The following is a 19,925-nucleotide window of genomic DNA, read 5'->3' on the forward strand; positions in this document are numbered from 1 at the left end:
CAGGCACACAAAAGGAAGCTCTAAAAAAAAAAAACATATTTCAAATACTTTTTTTATTTATTTAATTTCATATCAGCTTCCCTTTGGGGGTAAAACTACAGGCGGAATGTTCTGATGGTTCACTTCTGTTTCCTGCAATAGAGCCAATTGTACATGTATTTTTGTTTTCATCTTTTTCTAGCTTTTCTTTGATCTTCCCTTTGTTTTAACTTCGTTATTTTCACACAATTACTTGTGGGAAAAGTTTAGAATTAAGATGTAAAATGCTTACATAGGTGGACTTTTCACTTTATTTTATTCTACACCTGCAGGTGCTTACAGCTTAAAAGATAATTTATATATTTTAAAGTGAAGTTCTGTTGAGGTGTTTTCATCTGTGATGGTTTGCTTGCTGTTGAGGTGGGTCTCTTTTTTTATAAAGAAAGAAACAGAGTATTGGAAGGCAGCAGATAATCAGACAGGGGACAGAAAGTTTTGCTTATAGCCTTTTTTAACTCTTCAGAAGTGCAGATGTCTGTGTTAGGTTTTTCTCAGGTTTTTAAGCTGAATAATATATTTGCTGCTATGTGATTGGCCAAACTGGTTCCAGGACTGAGCTAATTGTAGGGCATGCTTATCACTTGTTTTTTTTTTTGTTTTGTTTTTTTTTTTTTTGTTTTTTTTTGCTTCTGCTACAATCTTTGTCTCTGCATTAATAAACTGGATCTTTCTAAGATCCAGTGCTGACTGGCAAGAGGGTAGAATCACTTTTATTAGGAGCTGGAGACCAGTTTAATTATGGAGACCAATAACCAAACAAAATGTTTAAAACTTCTGTCTGTTAAATAAAAAAACTAAAAAAAAAAACGTATATATATATATATATATATATATATATATATATATATATATATATACACACACATATATTCCAACTAGTTCTTTCACCAGTTTTGTGGTTTCTTCAGTTCTGTTCTATCTCACAAAAATAAAGCATATTTCTATCAGTTACAGTAGCTATTAATACTTTTAACTCCTGAGAACTTTCCCTCAAAAAAAGGTGAACTTTCCTTTTCGATGGACAATACCCAGGATACAAAATGACACAGTGCTCCTCATTTTAGGGATTTAAGCACAAAACTGTCTTCATCTCCTGAAGTGTTGCTTTGCTTTTCCCAGACGTTACTCCGAGACGGCAGGAGAGAAAGCACGGTGAGCACTCTCTACCTTTCACCTTCCAACATCGAGACCGGTCAGCAGATCATCTGCAAGGCCTCCAACAAGGCAGTGCCCAATGGCAAGGAGACCAGTGTCACTATCGACATTCAGCGTAAGCATATTTCTTCTAAATCATTTATTTATATTTTGAAAGTAAATAATTTACAGTTAGATGAGAAGAAGACACTAACATATGATCAGCAGGATTCAGTATCTGTCGAGTTTCAGAAATATGAATTATGCTAAACCCACGTGACTTTAACCCTGTGGTCATATTTGATCTCCTGTAGACTCTCACTGGTATTTATAATTGATTTCCTTTTTTCTTCTCGCATGCCATCTAGTCATATCGATTGGTGATGCACCAGTAGTTTTGATTTTCTAAGATAAAAAAATATATTAAGAAAAGTCAGAGCATCTGTCCATCTAAATGGGTGAAGCTTGTGTTTCGGCTACCTGCTCACTGTGGACAAATGCAAAGTCTTCCCACCTCGCGTATTTTCTCTCTCATGCCATCAATCTCTTTGATGAGAGAATCCACATTCCAGGTTGAAAATAGGCAAAGTAAGCCCAGCGTGTAAACCGCTTTCAGCCTCAATTGTCAGGGAATATTTTTTCGATCAAGAACTGCTCACAGTAAGAGAAAGGATTTGAACAATGGGATTTTGCATCACTCACAACCCCTTCAACGCCATTAAGTATGACTAATAAAGCAGAAAATGCTATTTAGAGAGCCATTATGACTGACGGCTCCATTCTTTTTATTATGTACACGGCAAGAGGCAAGAATGGCACGAGCGGGCATAGCACAATCAGGCCAGCTCAGGCGCGGGAGTAAAAATGATTAAGAGTTGTTAGTGTTTGCAACCCTAGCAGTTTGCGCTCTCCGTTTTTTTTTTTTTTTTTTTTTTTTCCCATGCAGTCAGAGAAGGAAGTCTGCCCACATGTAAACTGATTTGTCACCATGTATAATGATGTGTCTCTGATAACTGCCTGCCATCATAGCATCATCCACGCCTGTAAATGTTTGATTTAACCCTGAAAAATGAGTGGAGCAGATCTCTAATTAGCATTCTAAAATGTCGTCTTTACACAATTAAAGCTCCTGAAAACATTTTTCACAGTGTGAGATGAAACCGAGCGACAGCAGAGACTAATTGTCGAGATCCAAACTGTCTCCCACAAGGCTAAGGCTCTCGACTCCCTCCCTCGCTTTTGCTCCCCCCCCCGTTCTTCCTCCTCCTCCTCTCTTGGATTTGACAGGTAGTGCTCAGCACGGCTGAGTGGAGCCTTTGGAGTTTAACCAGAGATCCACTCCTCACATAAAGTTTCCCCTGAATTCAAGCGTGCAGCAGCTGAACTTTGATTGATTTCTGTTAGGTATTAATTTGTTTCAATTGAATGCAGGCTAATTTGATTACAAGGTCAGCGACGTGTAATCTGTCCAAAACACAGATGCAAAAATCAAAGCTAAAGGGCAATTACACACTTTTTGATGCACCGAGTGGTAAATTTACAGCAAGTAAATTTATCACTTGAGGTAATTTTACCGTTTACATAACTAGTTAAACAGAGTCTTGCACCTTAGTGCTTAACACCTTAGGAGGAAGGAAGATGATGCATGGTTTTCAAAATGTTTTGCAAACAAAAATTGGAGTGTGACATGCATTTGTGTTCTACCCTCTCGAGTCTGATGCCCTTAAATTAAAGTCAGCCAACCTTGATGTTGTTCAATCCCAGTATAATAAATACATCTGTTTTGTAAAGGCCTCAGAGGTTTGTCAGAAAACCATGAAAACAACACCATGAAGACCAAAGAGCACACCCAAAAATTCCCCATGAAATCAATAGATTTTTGTAGTCGTTGTTGTCTGTAGTCACCATATCTGTTTTATTCCTTAAGAAAATAATCAAATTTCTGAACAAATGTATATTTTTGAATTTAAAAAAGCAACAAAATGACATTTTAACTTTTTTTTTTATTAAATAAGAAAGGTAGCTAACATTAAGCTAAGTTTGGTCTAAAAGTGAAGGCCTCAGCAAGCAGCAGGCTGCAATTCACTTTATTGCTTGCTGAGAATATCTTACTGTAAAATTCCTGAAAAGATGATTATAGGAACAAGTTGAATGTGAATGAAGTATGCTGTTTACAACTTCAAAAGCTGCTGGATCAGTAAAATAAAGTTAGCTCCTTAAAGGACCACAAAGGCATTCAGAGCCATAATAGATTACCTAACTATTCCAATGGTTGACTCAATTATTACTAGTAACCTACTTTAATTACTATGTCTTAGAGTGTAATTGCAATGATAATAGTAACAATTGCTCCCAGGTTTGACTTAAATTGAACATTTTTAATTTGTTTTTTGCACTGATTATCACCTCTTTAGAAACAACTATGTGATATAATAATGCTGCTCAATTAGTCACTTGTTCCTCTGCAGTCTTGTTTTGCTATGTACCTGAAATTTCCAGGTATGGATGGATGGAAGGAGCAATCTGCCATGGAATATTTCAACTTATGCACTGTTAGGTGGACATTTCACATTCACTTTGACAAGCAGGGATTTAAAGTCATTTCCTATCATTTACTTATAATTTACTCTAAAGAAATGTGATTATGTGACTCTGAAAAAATAATATCTGCCATGAAGGGACTGCTCATGCTCATCTTGATTTGATCAAGGGTCAGAATCTGTCGTAACTTGTTAGAGTTGACCGACTCAAGTGAGTCTCAGAACAGCCGTCCATGGAATTAGGAAGTGATCTGAAATTCTTAGAAAATGTTAGATGATCACATTAAATAGTAGATGGAGCTTGAGCATATTTATGGTTGTCTCTCTCCACGAGTTATCAAAAATATGTCCTAGAACATAGACTTCATATTCAATAGCGAAGTACGTGACTGAGGACACTGAAATAGGGGACACTTTTTTTTTTTTGTAAAGGGGTTTGTATAAGATTAAAATATTGACTATGGTTTGTCTAGCTGTTGTCATAATCGTTATTGTAGTAATGGTAATAATAATAATAATAATGGTAAAATCGTAAGTTGAATAGACTAAAGCTACTTTTCAACTTGAATAACAGCCTGACAGAAAAGTGTATTTTAAAATATTAAAATTAAAAGAAAGCTGAAAAATGGAACCTTTTACATCCTCTCCACTTTTCACTCTGAACAAAAGTTAAAAGCCATCTCACTACTTACTGTATGAAGAGAATTGTTCCTCCAAGAGATTTCTGTCAGCACGTAAAATAAAGGACACGCTTCGCAATTTGGTCTTGGTAATGGTTCTTGGATGTTCGCTCTCCTGTTGCCGTGCAAATCAGCCACAAGTGAATACTCAACAAAACAAGTCGATAATTGCTGGAAGTTTTAAACACCTCTTTCAATCACAGGTAAAAGCATTGTGACTGACCACTCAGAAATCTGAGTGTGACAAACTGAAGCTTCTGTCGATTATGTTTTTATGTCATTTAGGTTTTGTTAATTTGCTTGAAATGTAGTTGGATTGGAAATTCTGCAAACGTGTTTTTGTGTTTTTGGTAGGGGGTCCTGTTTTATAAAAACAACGGAGGGACAACAGCATTTTAAACTAGCTGCAATTTCAGTTCCAAACACCCATAATTTTACACCTCCTTTGCATTTAGTTTTAATTTAGGATCTTCACTGGATGCTGAAGGTTTTATAACAGCCAACTACTGTAATAAGTTGAGATTCTGAGATTTAGACAGCACGATGACAACAACATCAGTAGATAACGCCAATGTATGACCCGTGTACAGTTTTTATTTTAAGCTCCTAACATTAAGCTGAATAAAACTGAGTCCATTTCTTACTTTAAAATCAGGAAGGGAAGCACGAGGAAAATTGACATCAGAACAAAGGTTTTATTCAACATTTCCAGCTATTAATAAAAATAAGATAATCGATCCTCTATGTAATATGTTTACAGAAGTCGTTTTTTTTATGCAAAATCTTGATAATTATACAAATGACCTAAAGAGTCATGATACTAGCTAAGAACTATGTTTAAGGAGCTGAACACTAAGTTTATGGAGTTTATGGAGATCAAAGGAATATAATCAAACCAGAATGAATGTCATTTTGCAGAAAAGGGGTGAAATTACTCTGCAGGCTGATAATGTGTATGTTGTTACTGTGTCGCTGTTTTTCTGTTCTGACCCACAGTTTTTAAAAATCAACTTAAAAAACTACTGGTTCTCTTACTTTAAAAAAAAGAGTCTAAAACATAGACATGTGTTGTCAAACATAAAGCACTCACCTTCATTTTCAGGGTTCATAATTGTACATTGAACTAAGACACGTGTGAGAAATATCACACCACAAGGTCTCATCTCAACCCTAGTTGCAGCAAGAAATAAGAACAGTGGATCCGACAGAGTAGAGAAATGAATTGGTGAACTGAAAAAGAGGAACAACTTGTTCACCCTGGGATAAGAGCAAGTGTCATCAAGAACGTTAGAGCAGAAAGTGAGGGGCGTCATTCATTTTAGGGTACACTTCATTTCCTGTCCACAAGCTGTCTCATTCAGAGTTAAACCCTTGCAGATGTTTTCCTGGCACTCTGTGACTGAGCACTGTATTGAGCATGAACAGCTGAAATTGATATTGATGCTTTCATCTCGTTCTTACTAAGGCAGCAAATGAGTAGATTTCCTGAAATGGTATTGCATACCCTGAATATGTTGACAATCTCCCTCTGAACTTCTACATTCCAGGCATAAAGCGTTATATATTCTGCTCAGGAGTGGCTTAGCTTTTAGGCATTTAATTGAACACCAATTTATTTTGCCTATCAAAGCTTGTGTGCGTGCCATCTCAGTGACATAAAACCTACAAAAAAAGTTTTTTGTAAACTTTCCAATCTTTCTTCTCCTGGCAAAATCTAATGTTCGGCTCACTTTTGTGCTTAGTTGTCCTCCCCCCCCCCCTCTCTCTCCCTCAATCCAAATGAGCATAATCTAAACACAGCACTGCACATTGCTCTGCAGCTTAAACCAGAACCCAATGCCTTTAACAGTATTTTCTTTTTTATCATTACTTTAATGCTCATGGTTTACATCCACATCAGCATTTCCATTCCCTCCAAAGTTCATACAGCGTTATCTGGATGAGGTTTAGACAAATTAGCATCTAAATACAGTATACGCTGTCGATGTTGCCGAAATGAGAGGGATTTAGAGCCAGCAGAGGTGATTCAGAACCCTGGATAGACTGCTGACTTCAGTTGTCCACACCATTCCATTAGCGGACTGTAATTATTTGATAGCACATGGGGTAGCTACCCCCCTGATGCTGTTTTCTTCAGCAGCATGTCTTGATGTGCATGCCGTCGTTTGTACTTGAATCAGTAAACTTTCCCACGGCCACTACAGTACGTACCACTGCGGGGGAACTCTGTTTTGGATGTCAGTGTCTCGCTAATTCCCACTCATCGCCTGGTTTGAAATGCTCCTCAATTATTTTCTAGTGCAGTTGCATATCTGCAGAGCATTGCCCCACATAGAACTCTGCTTTGAAATGTGTAGTGGGAAATTAATGCACTGGGGACGGGCAAGACCAAGGTTTTTTCTGTATGTTTGCATTGCAAACAAGCTGAGCCATGTGGGTGGAAAAATGAAAGCCATTTGTTGAGACTAATTAATAAAGAACATGCACATGTGCAATTGGGGGGGATTTGTTTTTGGTAGCTTGCTCAGCCACATACTCTCCTTGCTTAATCAAGCAGATAATGCCAAATTCATCTGAAACAGCATCTGTGAGTGAGGGGGAAGGAATGTAAGGTTACAGAGACAGGAAAATGCTCTTGCATTTCTGAGAAAACTTTCAGTTTGTGAACATATTCTGGCACATATGTATTGCAAAGAATGTGGAACAACATCTGCCATCATTAAACAAAGTAAATTTAACATTCTGAATATCTTATGATCAATATGTTAGACCTCAAGTTGTTCGTCAGCCTGTTCTCCCCTGAAGTATTGCGCTCAGCCAGCCAGATGACAGCGTACCCATATTGTCGACGATGTAATCCTCGGTCTCTGCATCCTTCAGAGGAATCCGAACGCTTCTGGAGTTTGAGGCTGGTCCTGCTGAAGAACAGCTGTCTACAGTGACCCAGAGAGATTGAAAATTTGAGCTTTAAGAAAGGGAGGAGCGGGGGTGAATGAATTTGTGCTGGCACAATCTCCGTGAACAGAGAAGTCGGACGATTGTTCCAAAAACACCATCTGGTTTCCACTTTGAACTAACCGATCAAAAGCTGTCGGCCAACTGAAACAACACCCTCCCCAGTTTCTCCTGTTGTTTCTCCTGTTTCCTCAGTCTATTCATTCCACCCCTTCTAGCGAAGGATTAGCAGTGTTGCACATTGGTCTGCCGTGGCGTTGCCTCAAATGCCCAACTCGTCAACTCATTGCACTTACCCATCAAAGTATTTACTTTACTAAACAGATGTTGGTCATTTTATGAAGGTCAAAAGTGGGAAAAGGTGTTTTAGTTCCTAATTCAAACATAGAGACAGAACTTTTGACAGCTGATGCTGCCAATGCTGTCATTAAAATGATTGAGAGATGGAACTATCAACAAATTAAATTCATCATGACATTAACTCTCGCTGAGAGGGACATGGGAGTTTTTTTTGTTTTTTTTTTCCCTCAGAACGGAGGGCTGGTTCAGGCATTTCAAAAGAACATTGATTTTGTGGTCAGATTGACAGTAATGAGCATTTGAGTCTTTAGAAGTCAGTTGGCAGCAAGAAGAAGGATGTCATGATTAAAAAGGCCCATATAGGAAGAGTTTAGTGCAAGCGGCCTCTGAATTAGCATTTGCATTGCTATGTCTATTAGCACAGAAGATGCCTTTAGATTTCCCCCTGTCTTTTGATGTCTGTCTCTCTTTCTGTCTGTGCTCCCAGATTCCCACAGATTTTTTTTTTTTTTTGTGCCACCTCCACTGCAGCCACACCTGTCAGTTTGCCCCTTAGGTTGCTTTTACCCACATTTCCTTTCACGGATTTAACCACCCACAATGCTTTAAACCACCTACTGAGTGGATAACACTATTGCTCCAGGCAAGGATGAGTTTCCGGTTTTATTATGATGCACATCCATGCCCCTCCCCCGCCCCCCTCCAGCCCCCCGTCATATTCACACAAGCATGCAAATGCCTAGGCACACACAGCTGGCTGCTCAGTACCTAGGGATACTTGCTTGTTGAGTTAGCCTGCAGTCTTTTTGGGTTTTGCAATGTTGTTGTTTTCTTTACTGGCCTGGAGAGACCTGGCACAGGTGGAGCTCATGGATTTCAAGGTGGTGAAGTGGTTGGTGAGGGGTGGTGGAGTTGTCCTGGAGGGGAACGCTTCCACTGATGGGGGATATGGCGTGTAAGTAGGGAAAGAATGTGGCACCTGGACCAATTCCTCTCTGGGGTTTTGTGGCAGCTGAGCCAGCCTTGAGCATCTGCACAGCTACGGGGTAATAAGCAGTTTTTCGACATTTGGTGCCGACCCATAAACATGCTTACAGATTCCCTCTCCATAGCGATACACAGAGATGCCTGGCTACATTAGAGCGTGTTTGTGTGCTCCTTTTTTGTTTCATCCTCGGCGGATTTCTGTTCTCACTGCTGTGCCCTTCATCCGCAGCCAAACACAGTTCCTGGTTATAACTTTAGTGTAGCTAAACACAGAGCAGATCTACTTTTTAAACAGATGGCTAGCTTCAAACCCAGAGCCAGTTTTCCCCTTGTGACTTGTTGACTGTCCAGGATAACTCACCAGTTTGCTACCACAAGGCAAAGAAGGAAAACTGCATGGAAGAAAACAACAATTGAGTGAAGACTCTTTATTTTTCTATTATTTAAAGCAAATTTACAGTAAAAAGAAAAGAAATTGTTGACACTTTCCAATGTATTTTCCATTAACAGTAAAGCACTTTCAGCTCTAATTGCTAGACCAACTGGTAATTATGATCCACCTTGCTGCGTTTGCAGCTATGAACAAAATACACCTACATTGCATTTAAAAAGCCTGACAAATAGGCTTTAGTTATAAATAAATAATTCAATTCATCCTCCAAATTTGTGAGGTAAATAGCTTTGTTTGCTTCACGTGGGACAGGTTGATATGGAAATGAAGCTCTATCTTCAAAAAGAATCCTACCTTTGTCAATTAGGATAAATTAAGTTGTTTATTGAATTTGCATAATCTGAATGTTTGCGATGTTCAGAACTATTACAATTTGCACTGCACCGCTGAGGTTCCTTGTTGTTTTAATTGCTGTGGATTTTGCCGTGGACTATTTCCTGCTTGAAGATTCTTGCTCTTCAAGCAAGAAATCCATTATCAGTTCAGGGTTTCATTTTTCTTGTTTCACATATGAAAAGTATGGATATGTGAGAGCAGAAACATAGACATAAACATCCAACTTGTAAGAAACAACCTCAGTGTTTTTTTAGCAACGTGAGCTTTAAGAAGTGTGGGTTGCACGGGTATTAAAACTGAGATAGTTATTCCGGGATAATTCTCTGACAGACTGAGATAAGTTGTCAAACCTGCTTTAAAATTGCTCTAAGCATTGTTTACTGAAAGATTATAAGAATAATAGTATTAATGTTATGAATATTATATCCTTCTCAGATGTAGTTCCATGCATAGTGCAGATACTACAAGGTTGACATTTCACACCTGGGAACATCCTGATCAGGATTCTTTTGTCAATGATACAGACATGACTCGTTTAAAACTAGACAGCTGTTAATATATACCAGGATAATCAAAACTAAGCCCAAAATTAGATTTAAGTGATATTTTGACCCGATCAACGTGTTTTTCTAACTGGAGATAATGTTTCATTTTGAAGTGGCCTTGCCAGAGTTTCAGCTGGAATCCCAAAGAGAATATGTGGCGAGAGCTAATAATTAGGATTATGACCGAAAGCCTCAAAACCTTAAATGACAAAGAGCTAGCTACAAAAGAAGAAGTGGCAAAAGTAAAAGCAGAAACATGCAAGTAGTTGGTCAACAAGTGATAGTTTGAATAAATTTTTGAAAGCCATGCAACACAGGATTTGATGTGGTCGTTTTTCAACTGGCTGTGCGTCTCGCTGGGAATACAGTTAACAAAAATCATACGGTATGTCACCAACAGATGTTGAGATGTGTGATCAGGCAGTCAAATACAGATCATTTAAAAGTTATGGGATAAGCATCTCTATCTGATATGTTATCAGCACAGGATACCATAATTAAACTGAAAGTATTCCTCCTGTTCTACTGTTTTTTTTTTTCTCTGTCCTTTAGTCATCAACAACATCAGCAACAAAATATGTTTTCAAAACTTACAATTCACTGCACCGCGTTTGAGGATGCCAGTTGAGTAATTGCTTGTCTTTGTGCATCCCTGTTTTTTATAGATCTCCCTCTTGTCAATCTGTCAGTGGAGCCTCAGCCCGTTTTGGAGGGCAACCTTGTGAAATTCCACTGCTCTGCAAAGGCCAACCCTCCCGTTTCGCTCTACAGGTGAGTCTATAGCAAGCCGTGACTCCAGTGCCCACACATAAGTCATCCACAAAAGCTTTAAAGATCCTATAAAATATTGAAGGATGAGGAGAGACGCACTTAATGAGATATTTTCTGATCGATGCAGAAGGCGAAAAATAATTTTCACCTGGCACAAAATTTAACACAGTATTGATGGTATTAATCTTTGTCAGACACCTTATAATACCATTGCACCATTACCTCACCTCATACTTGTTACGAGAGGACACAAAACAATCAAACACTGCTGAAAAATATAATGGAAACATATTACAGAAAAACCATTTGGGAAAGCATGTCATGTTTCACTGGGCTGCAGTAAAAATATTCCGAGCTTTGTTCCACAACTATTTGCTTTATGGTCACATCATCTCCCTTGAACTTTAAATGTCCATGAGTGTGTCGGAGGAAAGCTGAAAATCTAATTTGCGTGACATCTGAGGAAGATGTCAAAATTGCTGCTTTTTTCCCCATGAAATTATGTGTTAAGACAGCACCTGCCCCAGGGATCTACCAGCTTTGTGCAGTGGTAATGGGTGATTCTAGGCTTTTATTTCTCGTTTTACAAATGACAATCTGAAATAGTTGACTTTGCCCATCGTAAGGAAATAATGTTTCTTCACCCACACAAGAAATGTTAATATTGCTAAAACGAGAAAGCAAAATTCATTTGGAAGCAAGTTAAAATATGCAATTATCAAATGAGAAACAACAGGAGAGGCAGAAGGAAAAGAGCAAACCATTAATCAAAATTCAGTCCTTCATCATGTGCTGATTTTCCTTTTCTGAATATCAACTCTACTAAGAGGTGACATTAAAAAGGCATCGGAACCATAATGCTAAAGGTTCTTCTTTTGTCCACAAAAATATAGATTAGACTGCTGGTGACCAATCATTTGAATGTATTCAAGATTGCTCTTGAGCAGATAAGTTGGCCCTATATTCTTGTTTTCAGACTCGGTAAGAGTTTGAAGAACAATGTTTTTGACTCTGAACTTTGATAAAAACAGTTTTTTTTTGTTTTTTGTTTTTTTTTGTTTTTTGTTTTTTTCAGTTCATTTGTGTCCCTGTCAAAAACTTGAATGATGTTGGGGTCTAAAGGAAAGTTTTCTGATATTTTGTTGTGTTTTAATTCAGTGCATAAAAAACATTGATCCACATTCCATCTATCTATCCAGTCATCTTCTTCTTAATGGTGTGTGTCTTTGCAGAGTAAGTACTCTGCAAAATCTGGTGTAGAGAAGTGTAAAGTTTTGCGTAGGAATCATGTCTCAAACGCGGGAATAATGTGTTATACAGGCACATTTTATGTCACAATCAAGTAACTATGTTTTGAAAATGCTGTATATACCAAAAACTATTTCAAATAACTTTGCATCATAGCATAGAAATTGGCTTCTGTCTCTTTAAGAACCTTCAAACCTTCAGCCTTCACCACATGTGGCTGTAACAAATAATGTAAGAGGCTCATCATAGTCATAATCTTTCATATTTAACAAAAATTCAATGGCCCAGCCCACATTATTTTTTAGATTTAAGCACCTTTATGATTGGTTCTTCTTATTTACTTATTGTACTTAATACTTAGCAACTAAAATAAATAAAGTCAGACACTGGATAAACATATGGATACAAAGTGAACTACATAATGAGAAGTAAAAACATAAAAAAATGAGAAAATCACAATATATACTTCTTAAAATTTATCCATTCTTTCTAACATCTTCAACTCTGATGAAGCAAGAAAATCTGCCTCTATTGTTCTTACAAATCCTGTTTGGCCCTCCACATGAGGAGTACTAAAGTGATTTGTCAAGAGATGGTTCTCTGTGTGGGAGGTTTTTAAATCTGAGCAGAAAAATAAATGGAGTCAAATCAATAGCAAAAGCAATTGGCCAGGCTCTGAATCTTGTAATGGTACTGGGAAATGAAATGGGTGTACAACACACTCACAGGTGGCAAAACAGAGATGTTGCTTTTGTTGTATAGATCATGCACTTTGGGGAAAAAAAAAGAAAAGAATGCGGGAGAAAGGGCAGTGATATTGTGAAAAACAAGGTGCGTGTATGCGTTAGATTTTGTCTGTGAACAGCACAGACAGATCATCTTTTTCACCTGCAGAGGCTACAAGGCTGGATCAATGCTAGAATCAGACCTCTCCACAGGGTATAAAGAGATTTGACTCTATGGCAGCTGACATATTCCTCCACCATAACAATCTATAGAATAAAAGAATTGGTTGAAGGGTAAAACCAAAATGGATTGGAAAATATCCTTTTTTCTTCTTTAAAATACATTCCTCTACTTTTTACACTAGCAATTCACCATGAATACATTTTTAAAGTAAATCTAATAACCTTTTTTACTAGGTTTTACCATGGTCACCTGTTTAGATTTAACAATGCTCTATCGCCTTGCTGTGCCATTTCCTCTGCAGCACAGTAGACAAGACATTTTAAGCGTCCATAATAATACTTGCCTGGGGGACCTCATCTATGTAGAGGCCCGCACGCAGTCTCCCTCTGAGAGCAAGATCATCATGGAGTGCAGAAAGCTGGTCAAGCAGTGTGGGACCATTATTCAGTGCTAATACACTGTCTTCCACAGATCAGATAGAGCCCAAAGACAGAGTAGTTCTTAGACGGATGGGCTCTTTTCCGTTCCCCAGAGAGTCATCCATTCCCTATATGCACTGCACCATCGTAACATCTTCCAATAGACACTTGAGACACACACCCAAGATACTGCGGGGCAATAGTCAAAAGCATAGCGCCTCCAGCTGCCTGCGACCCCTCGTGACTGCAACGGCATTTTAATGAAACTGTGTTAAGGCTGGAGAAAACTTCTTTAGATCTTTCCACAGAACTTTTCTCCAGAAAAAAAAAGGATGAGAAAACAAATCCAGGTGTGGTGATTTAAAGAGTAGAACAGGAGTACAGGCAGTCATTTGCTTACCTCCAATCTGCTGCTCTGTGTGTGAACTGCTGATTGTAACCTCCAGTCAGAAAGGGTTTTAAGGGTTCAGGAAGACTTGAAAAGTGCTGGATAAATGTGCTTTTTGAAAAGAAAAAAGTAATGTCTCAGACATCTTAGAACCGGTATGTCTCTAAGAGATCAATTCTGGTAAAAAGGCTCCAATACAAAGGTTAACATAGGAAATCCTAAAGTTCTTATAAATGTAGAGTTAACCACATCCATGTCCACTGTAGGAGCTTATTCACTTGGAAATAGAAATTAAAAATGCACCTCCATGTGTAATACAACATATTTTTGTTTTCAGTGCTAATTTTTGGATGTTTTAATTTAAAAAACTCTACCTTGCTGTATACTCACTGTTCTGTAATACCTCTGACACCTTGTACAAGCAACACACGGCAACAAAGACCGTTTTACATCTTGTTTTTACCAAAAAGTCAAGTAATTGCTTGAGATTCTCAGCATAGTTCCTGGAAACCTGAGATCTTGTGGTATTAAAACACCAGAATATGTCTCATTACAGTTATGACTGTCTCACAAAGGGCTAAATTAGTGGGACAATTTGTTTGGTGAACAAAGTCAGCATTTTGGAAAGCCTTTGCAGAGTTCTACAAACTTATCATCCTATTTCATCTATAGTTGATACAGTACATGAGACTTATTTTAAGTCAAAAAGTAGTTGTTTTTTGTTTTGTTTTGTTGTTTTCAAATTTCATTGTTGTATTACCTAATGATGCAAAGCATTGAAAAACCTTCCACTGTTTATAAATTATTTGCACATCAGCACTTTAGGTACTTGGTAGAAAACAAAATATAAAACAAGAAAAATTGCATTCTTCGTTTTTGTAAATATGCAAATAAGGAAAAAACTGTTAGTGTTGCCAGTGCTCAATAAAACCATAATGAAAGATATTTGGAAAATGCAAATAAATCAACTACACAAGAAAAACGAACAACGTCCAGCAGAGAAATGGTATTCCTGATTACTTTAATATCATTCATACCTGTCGACATTCAAGTTTCTCTAATTTGTTTTCTTTTGTACCCTTTTGAAATACTGGGCTACAAGTGGGGACCTTGATGCGAGATCATAAAAGATGCTGTCTTTTTACGGTTATGTGAAAAGAGCTGGACGCTGTTACTGAGCTTGCACATTTTCAATATCACAGTGACAGAAATCTTCCGTTTTAAAATGCATGGAAGGTGGACTAGAATGGCACTGTGCCGTGCTTAACCATGTTGATAATAGCTATGAGTCCTGATTTACTGTGCACCTTGAAGCTGATGGCACAGATATCCGCCTAATTTAATTGCTCGTCTTTTATTGCCCTAATAACGATTGGCAAATGCAAAATCTCCGTCTCTGTTTCAGTTTCATCTTCTGCTTCCATTAACAGCAGACCTTTTTATGTCTGGAAGAGTGTTAATTTAAACACCTTTTACCGAACATAAACAGCTGTAACGCACATGCTGATCCATGCTGCTGTGGACACACCCAGGCAGACAGAATTCACAGCTTTTGTCTGAATGAAATCCCTGAATACAACGCAGCGGTGTAGACTGAGTCAGCTACTGAGCAAGCCTTGCATTGGCCCTTTAACCCTCCCAAAGGGAATGCAGGTGTTTGTGTTACCCAAGGCTAGCTATGTTTAGACATGAGTTTTGGACATGGCCCAGCACACCAACAGAGCTCTCTTGCTCCCCGAGGATGACAGTATTCTGTCTCAGTTCCCCCTAACACTGTCAGGGGCTCCCTAACCTGGCAGCTGCAACCTCGTCTCGGGAGCAGCCGGCTGCCCAAACATCTGTGCTTAACCCATTATGACTCCTGCAGTTTTGGCTTACAAAGTGGCAGCAGAAACAGTTTCATTGTTTCCTACATTGCCCCATGTGTCACCGTCTTTACAGTTATTTCACACATTTTTTAAAGGGGGATTTTAAGACCTTTGGTGGTTTTCTGAGAACTGGTACCAGTCCAGGAAGCAGTCATAGAGAAAAAAAAATCATTTTCCTACTATTATTTTATTTCTTGTCAACGTTGTCACTTTCATTTTTACCTTACCATTTATCACTGTCAGTGCCCTCATTATGATTACAGCACTGCCAGTGTGATTAATACCTTATTCTGAAAGTCCATCTTGATCAACTTCACCCTGCAAACTGAAACTACGCAGTTAATGTTCAGGGGTGAAGTCCAGTCAATTTGTTTTGACTATGCAGCATCAATTTTAAAGCAGGTGCTGGAGTGCATCCAAGGTGTCAAGGGGTAAAAGGCAAAGTAATGCACTGGACATGCCAATCTCACATAGCCAAGAGCCAACAGCCTGTGAAACAACAGTTCTGATTACAGTGTAATGTATCCCTAAATATGTAGCTCAAACGAAACAATTCAACTTGTAGTTATAAACTTGCAAAAATGATGTATATCCATTGTGATCTTCTCGCATATAGTCATGTTACAACCCTGTACAATGTGTTTTACTGGAACAAATGAGACAGATCAATAAGAAGTAGTAAATAATAATGAGCTGGAAAGACAAAGATGAATTTACTGCCAGCAGTAATTTGAAGAAGTGAAAGAAGAAGTGAAAGAAAGTGATTTGATCAGATAAGATATAAATTTTATTTTTTGTTTTCATGACCCTGAACAAACTGTCCTGTCCATGACGCATTGTGGTGTCAGGTTCATGCTCTTCATAGTTTGGCTTTATGTTTTGTTATGCTTCATAATAGTGAGAGAGAGCAAGACTTTCAGCAGATAACAGGAAGGCTAAACAGAGTATTGCTCCGTTTTATTTTTCTAAGTGTTTAACTTGCAGTTAGGACATTTACCACAATAATCTGTGGTATTTATTCACATAAAGCACTGCAAAACAGAGCACTATAATTTAATTTATGATGTGTTGTAGGTTGATTGTGGAAACAAATGCAGAACTGAAGAGGCAGCTTGTAAATGAAGGATGTTTAATAAAAATGAACAAAAACACTTACAGAAATCACAGGGAACACAGGGAGCCAGAGCAAAACAAATAAACCAAGGAGAAAAAAAAACCCAGCAAGGAGACACGAGGAGAACGCAGAGCAGACCGGGTTAGTAATGGGATGTGATGGGAGGAACCAGCAAGGAGAAACTGAGCATGAGTAACTTGGGGAGGTTGTTTACCAAACATAAAGCAGGTGGTTGATTTGAAACGGGTTGCAGGTGTGAGAGGAGCGAGTACAAGGCAAATTGAGGAGTCAGAACCAAAGTGGCACAGGGGGCGAGGGAGAGTACACAAACTAGGAAATAAATCTAACACTAAAGAAAAACTAGACCGAAGAAACAATTTAACTAGACTAACAAAAAATAACTACACAAAAAATAAAAACATAAACTAGAATCGCTAAGGAAGAACTGAATTAAAGCCAAACAGAAACAAGACTGATGTAATAAAAAAGAAACTGAAGAATACCGAATGATCAAACTAGAATGAAATAAACACCAAACAACCCCAGATCCCAACAGTTAGTCTATGTGCAGCAATGGCAGAGCAGCTCTTATCATCAGGCAAGAAGCAAGTTATGAACAGTTCTGCTGTAAAACATAAATAAACCTAAAAAAAAATGCAAAGCCCAATTAGAATACTGCTTCACTTGAGCTACCGATTGAATGAGGTAATCTGTTCTCATTTAAATGATAGCATTTTAGTCAAGCATGAGGCTAGCTTACTCATGGAAAACAAATTAGCTCCCCATCCCATGGAAACTCTCTTCAGGACCGGCAGAGAGAGAAAATTGAGACAGGCGCCGATTGCGTACTCATTTGCCGTATCAGGATGGAGACACTTGTCTTCTATGGATGTTTTCATCGTGCATCATGCATTGGGTGTCCCACGGTGCTGCCATCTAAATTTTCTAAGGGGAACCAATACATCTGAAGACACCTTTGCTTCATTTTTATAAATGGACCTTGTCTTTTGAAGCAGCTGAAAGCAGCTTCAAAACAATGCATGCAGAGTGGAGCACAGCTGCCCGTGGCATCATCAAAGTCTTACCTTAACACATGTGGCATGTCACGAAATATATCATTCAGAAACACAAGCAGATGCTTTTTCTTTTGTTTGTTTTCCAAGTGATCCCAAGTCAATTCATTAATGTCAGCTGTTGTGTTTAATACAGTATGTCTCTAGCAAAGTCTTCAAAGGTGGGAGAGCTACCTATTTGTCATTCTGTGATTTGTTTGTCTTGGTTGGCGCTCTGCGCTGCTCTCTGTCTGGTGTAATGAGTAACGTGCTGTCTGCTCTGAGTTGCCAGAAAGCTTGTCATTGCATGGAGAGCTGCCACAAAAATGTGCTGAAGCCAGCGTAGAAAACCTGCCCCAGAACTGTGATTTATTCACCCAAAAGAACTATATTGACAGAAGGGGATGGGAGAAAGCTGTCTTTGCCCTTAACCCATTCATTCGTTCTTCACCAATCTTTCCTTCTTTTCCACCATCTGCTCTTCATCTCAGGTGGGCCAAAGGCGGGAACATGCTTAAGGAGGTCTCGGGGGACACCTATGAGGTTATCGTGGACCACTCTTTCTTCACAGAGCCTGTTTCTTGTGAAGTTACTAACTCGCTTGGCAGCACCAACGTCAGTCGGAACGTCGATGTCTACTGTGAGTGATAAAATTCTCTAGCGCGCCTGTGTAAATAAACAACTTTACAATAATGCAAGGTCCTACATGTTTGCTGTCTTTTTCTTTCCTTTTTCTTTTTTTTTTTGCTGAGCTCCAGAGCTCATTCTTAGATATTAGTACTTTATATCATTTATTGTGGGTTTTTTATTCCAACAGTTGGGCCTCGTATGGCTGCCGAACCTCAGTCCTTGCAAGTTGACCTGGGATCTGAGGCCATTTTCAACTGTGCGTGGACAGGAAACCCTTCTCTGACCATAGTGTGGATGAAAAGAGGCTCTGGAGTGGTAAGTGTCCTTTTTCACAGAACTTTCCTCTCTGAAATGTAAATATCCAAATACAGGCACAACTTCATAAATGATCCAAAAGTGAATACATTACAATTCAATTCAAAAAGTGAAACTAATATATTTGATAGATCTCACAAGAAGTAATAATGATAAATCTGAAGTTTTCTTTTTTTTTGAGGATTGTTGCTTGGAGCTAATACAATTTATTTTTTGTTTCTTGGAAAATTTAAATATTATATATATATAAAAAAAAATATATATATATATATATATATATATATATATATATATATATATATATATATATATATATATATATATATATATATATATATATATATATATATATAATGTGTCCTTGCACTAAACAATACATAGTCTGGGTGTGTTAATTATGAACTGCTTTGTAAATACAGTATAGCAAGGGGGCAATCAGTCCATCGCTCTGCTGAAGGGTTAACAAAGCACTGGTTGCCACAGTTGTAGCTCATGTCCTGAAATATCTGTGTAGCTATTAAAGCAGCGACACTAAGCTGCAGCCCAGGTGTTGTGGATCTCACCCAACATTTTGAATGCGCTTTTCCTCTGAATTATTTCACAGCTGAGGTTATCCCCATGGCTTCTTCACATTTTTTTTCGCCTGCATTTTTTTATCACTCAACTTTCCAAATAATGTGCTCAGACACAGTTTTTATAGTGATGAACTTTGAGACTCTCTATAATGTTCTGTTGAACAGGTGTCAACTCTACAGGCTTCTGCATTATTGAGTATTTCTAAATTAACCATTCTTTTCCAATAGTCCAATTCATTTGAGTTGTGAGCCATTATTATTAAGATTAAATCAAAACAAAAGCCTCTTCAGAGCTTGTGTGTATGTCTGATTCAAGATGTGATTTCACCATTGCGATATTTTGTGATAGACCAAGAAAACTTCTAAGACATCTGGGAGGTTAACCTTTGAGAACCGGAATTGGAAACCATTGGTCTAAATGGAGTAACTCTATGGGAAACGGTTTTCAAGAGTTAACTACATTGCTTTGAATGTCTATTAAAACAATTTTTTTTTTTCGCCCCATCTTTGTGACCTGCTCTCTCATGAGAGCCATTGCTTTGATCCAGAAAATCAGACTCATTCCACCTTTCCTTTTGTCAACATCAAAGGCCATAGCCTTTCCTCCACTGAGCTCAGACCCTAAATTGGATTTTAATAATTGAGAAGAGCTGCCCTTTAAGGTATTAA

At 38.2% G+C, this 19,925-nt stretch overlaps 1 protein-coding gene across 1 annotated transcript in view; it reads left to right on the top strand.

The window, feature by feature from the left end:
• LOC106930561 (kirre like nephrin family adhesion molecule 3) overlaps positions 1 to 19,925 on the top strand; it is a 58,764-nt gene that overhangs the window by 21,951 nt on the left and 16,888 nt on the right. The window contains exons 3-6 of the mRNA XM_088012120.1: positions 1,159 to 1,309; positions 10,633 to 10,738; positions 18,228 to 18,376; positions 18,554 to 18,681. Coding sequence (XP_087868246.1) covers positions 1,159 to 1,309; positions 10,633 to 10,738; positions 18,228 to 18,376; positions 18,554 to 18,681 — 534 coding nt within the window. The remainder of the gene's footprint in view (positions 1 to 1,158; positions 1,310 to 10,632; positions 10,739 to 18,227; positions 18,377 to 18,553; positions 18,682 to 19,925) is intronic.

Source organism: Poecilia mexicana, unplaced genomic scaffold (genome assembly GCF_051168715.1).
Source record: "Poecilia mexicana isolate PSO_F unplaced genomic scaffold, ASM5116871v1 scaffold_13, whole genome shotgun sequence".
NCBI classification, from domain to species: domain Eukaryota; kingdom Metazoa; phylum Chordata; class Actinopteri; order Cyprinodontiformes; family Poeciliidae; genus Poecilia; species Poecilia mexicana.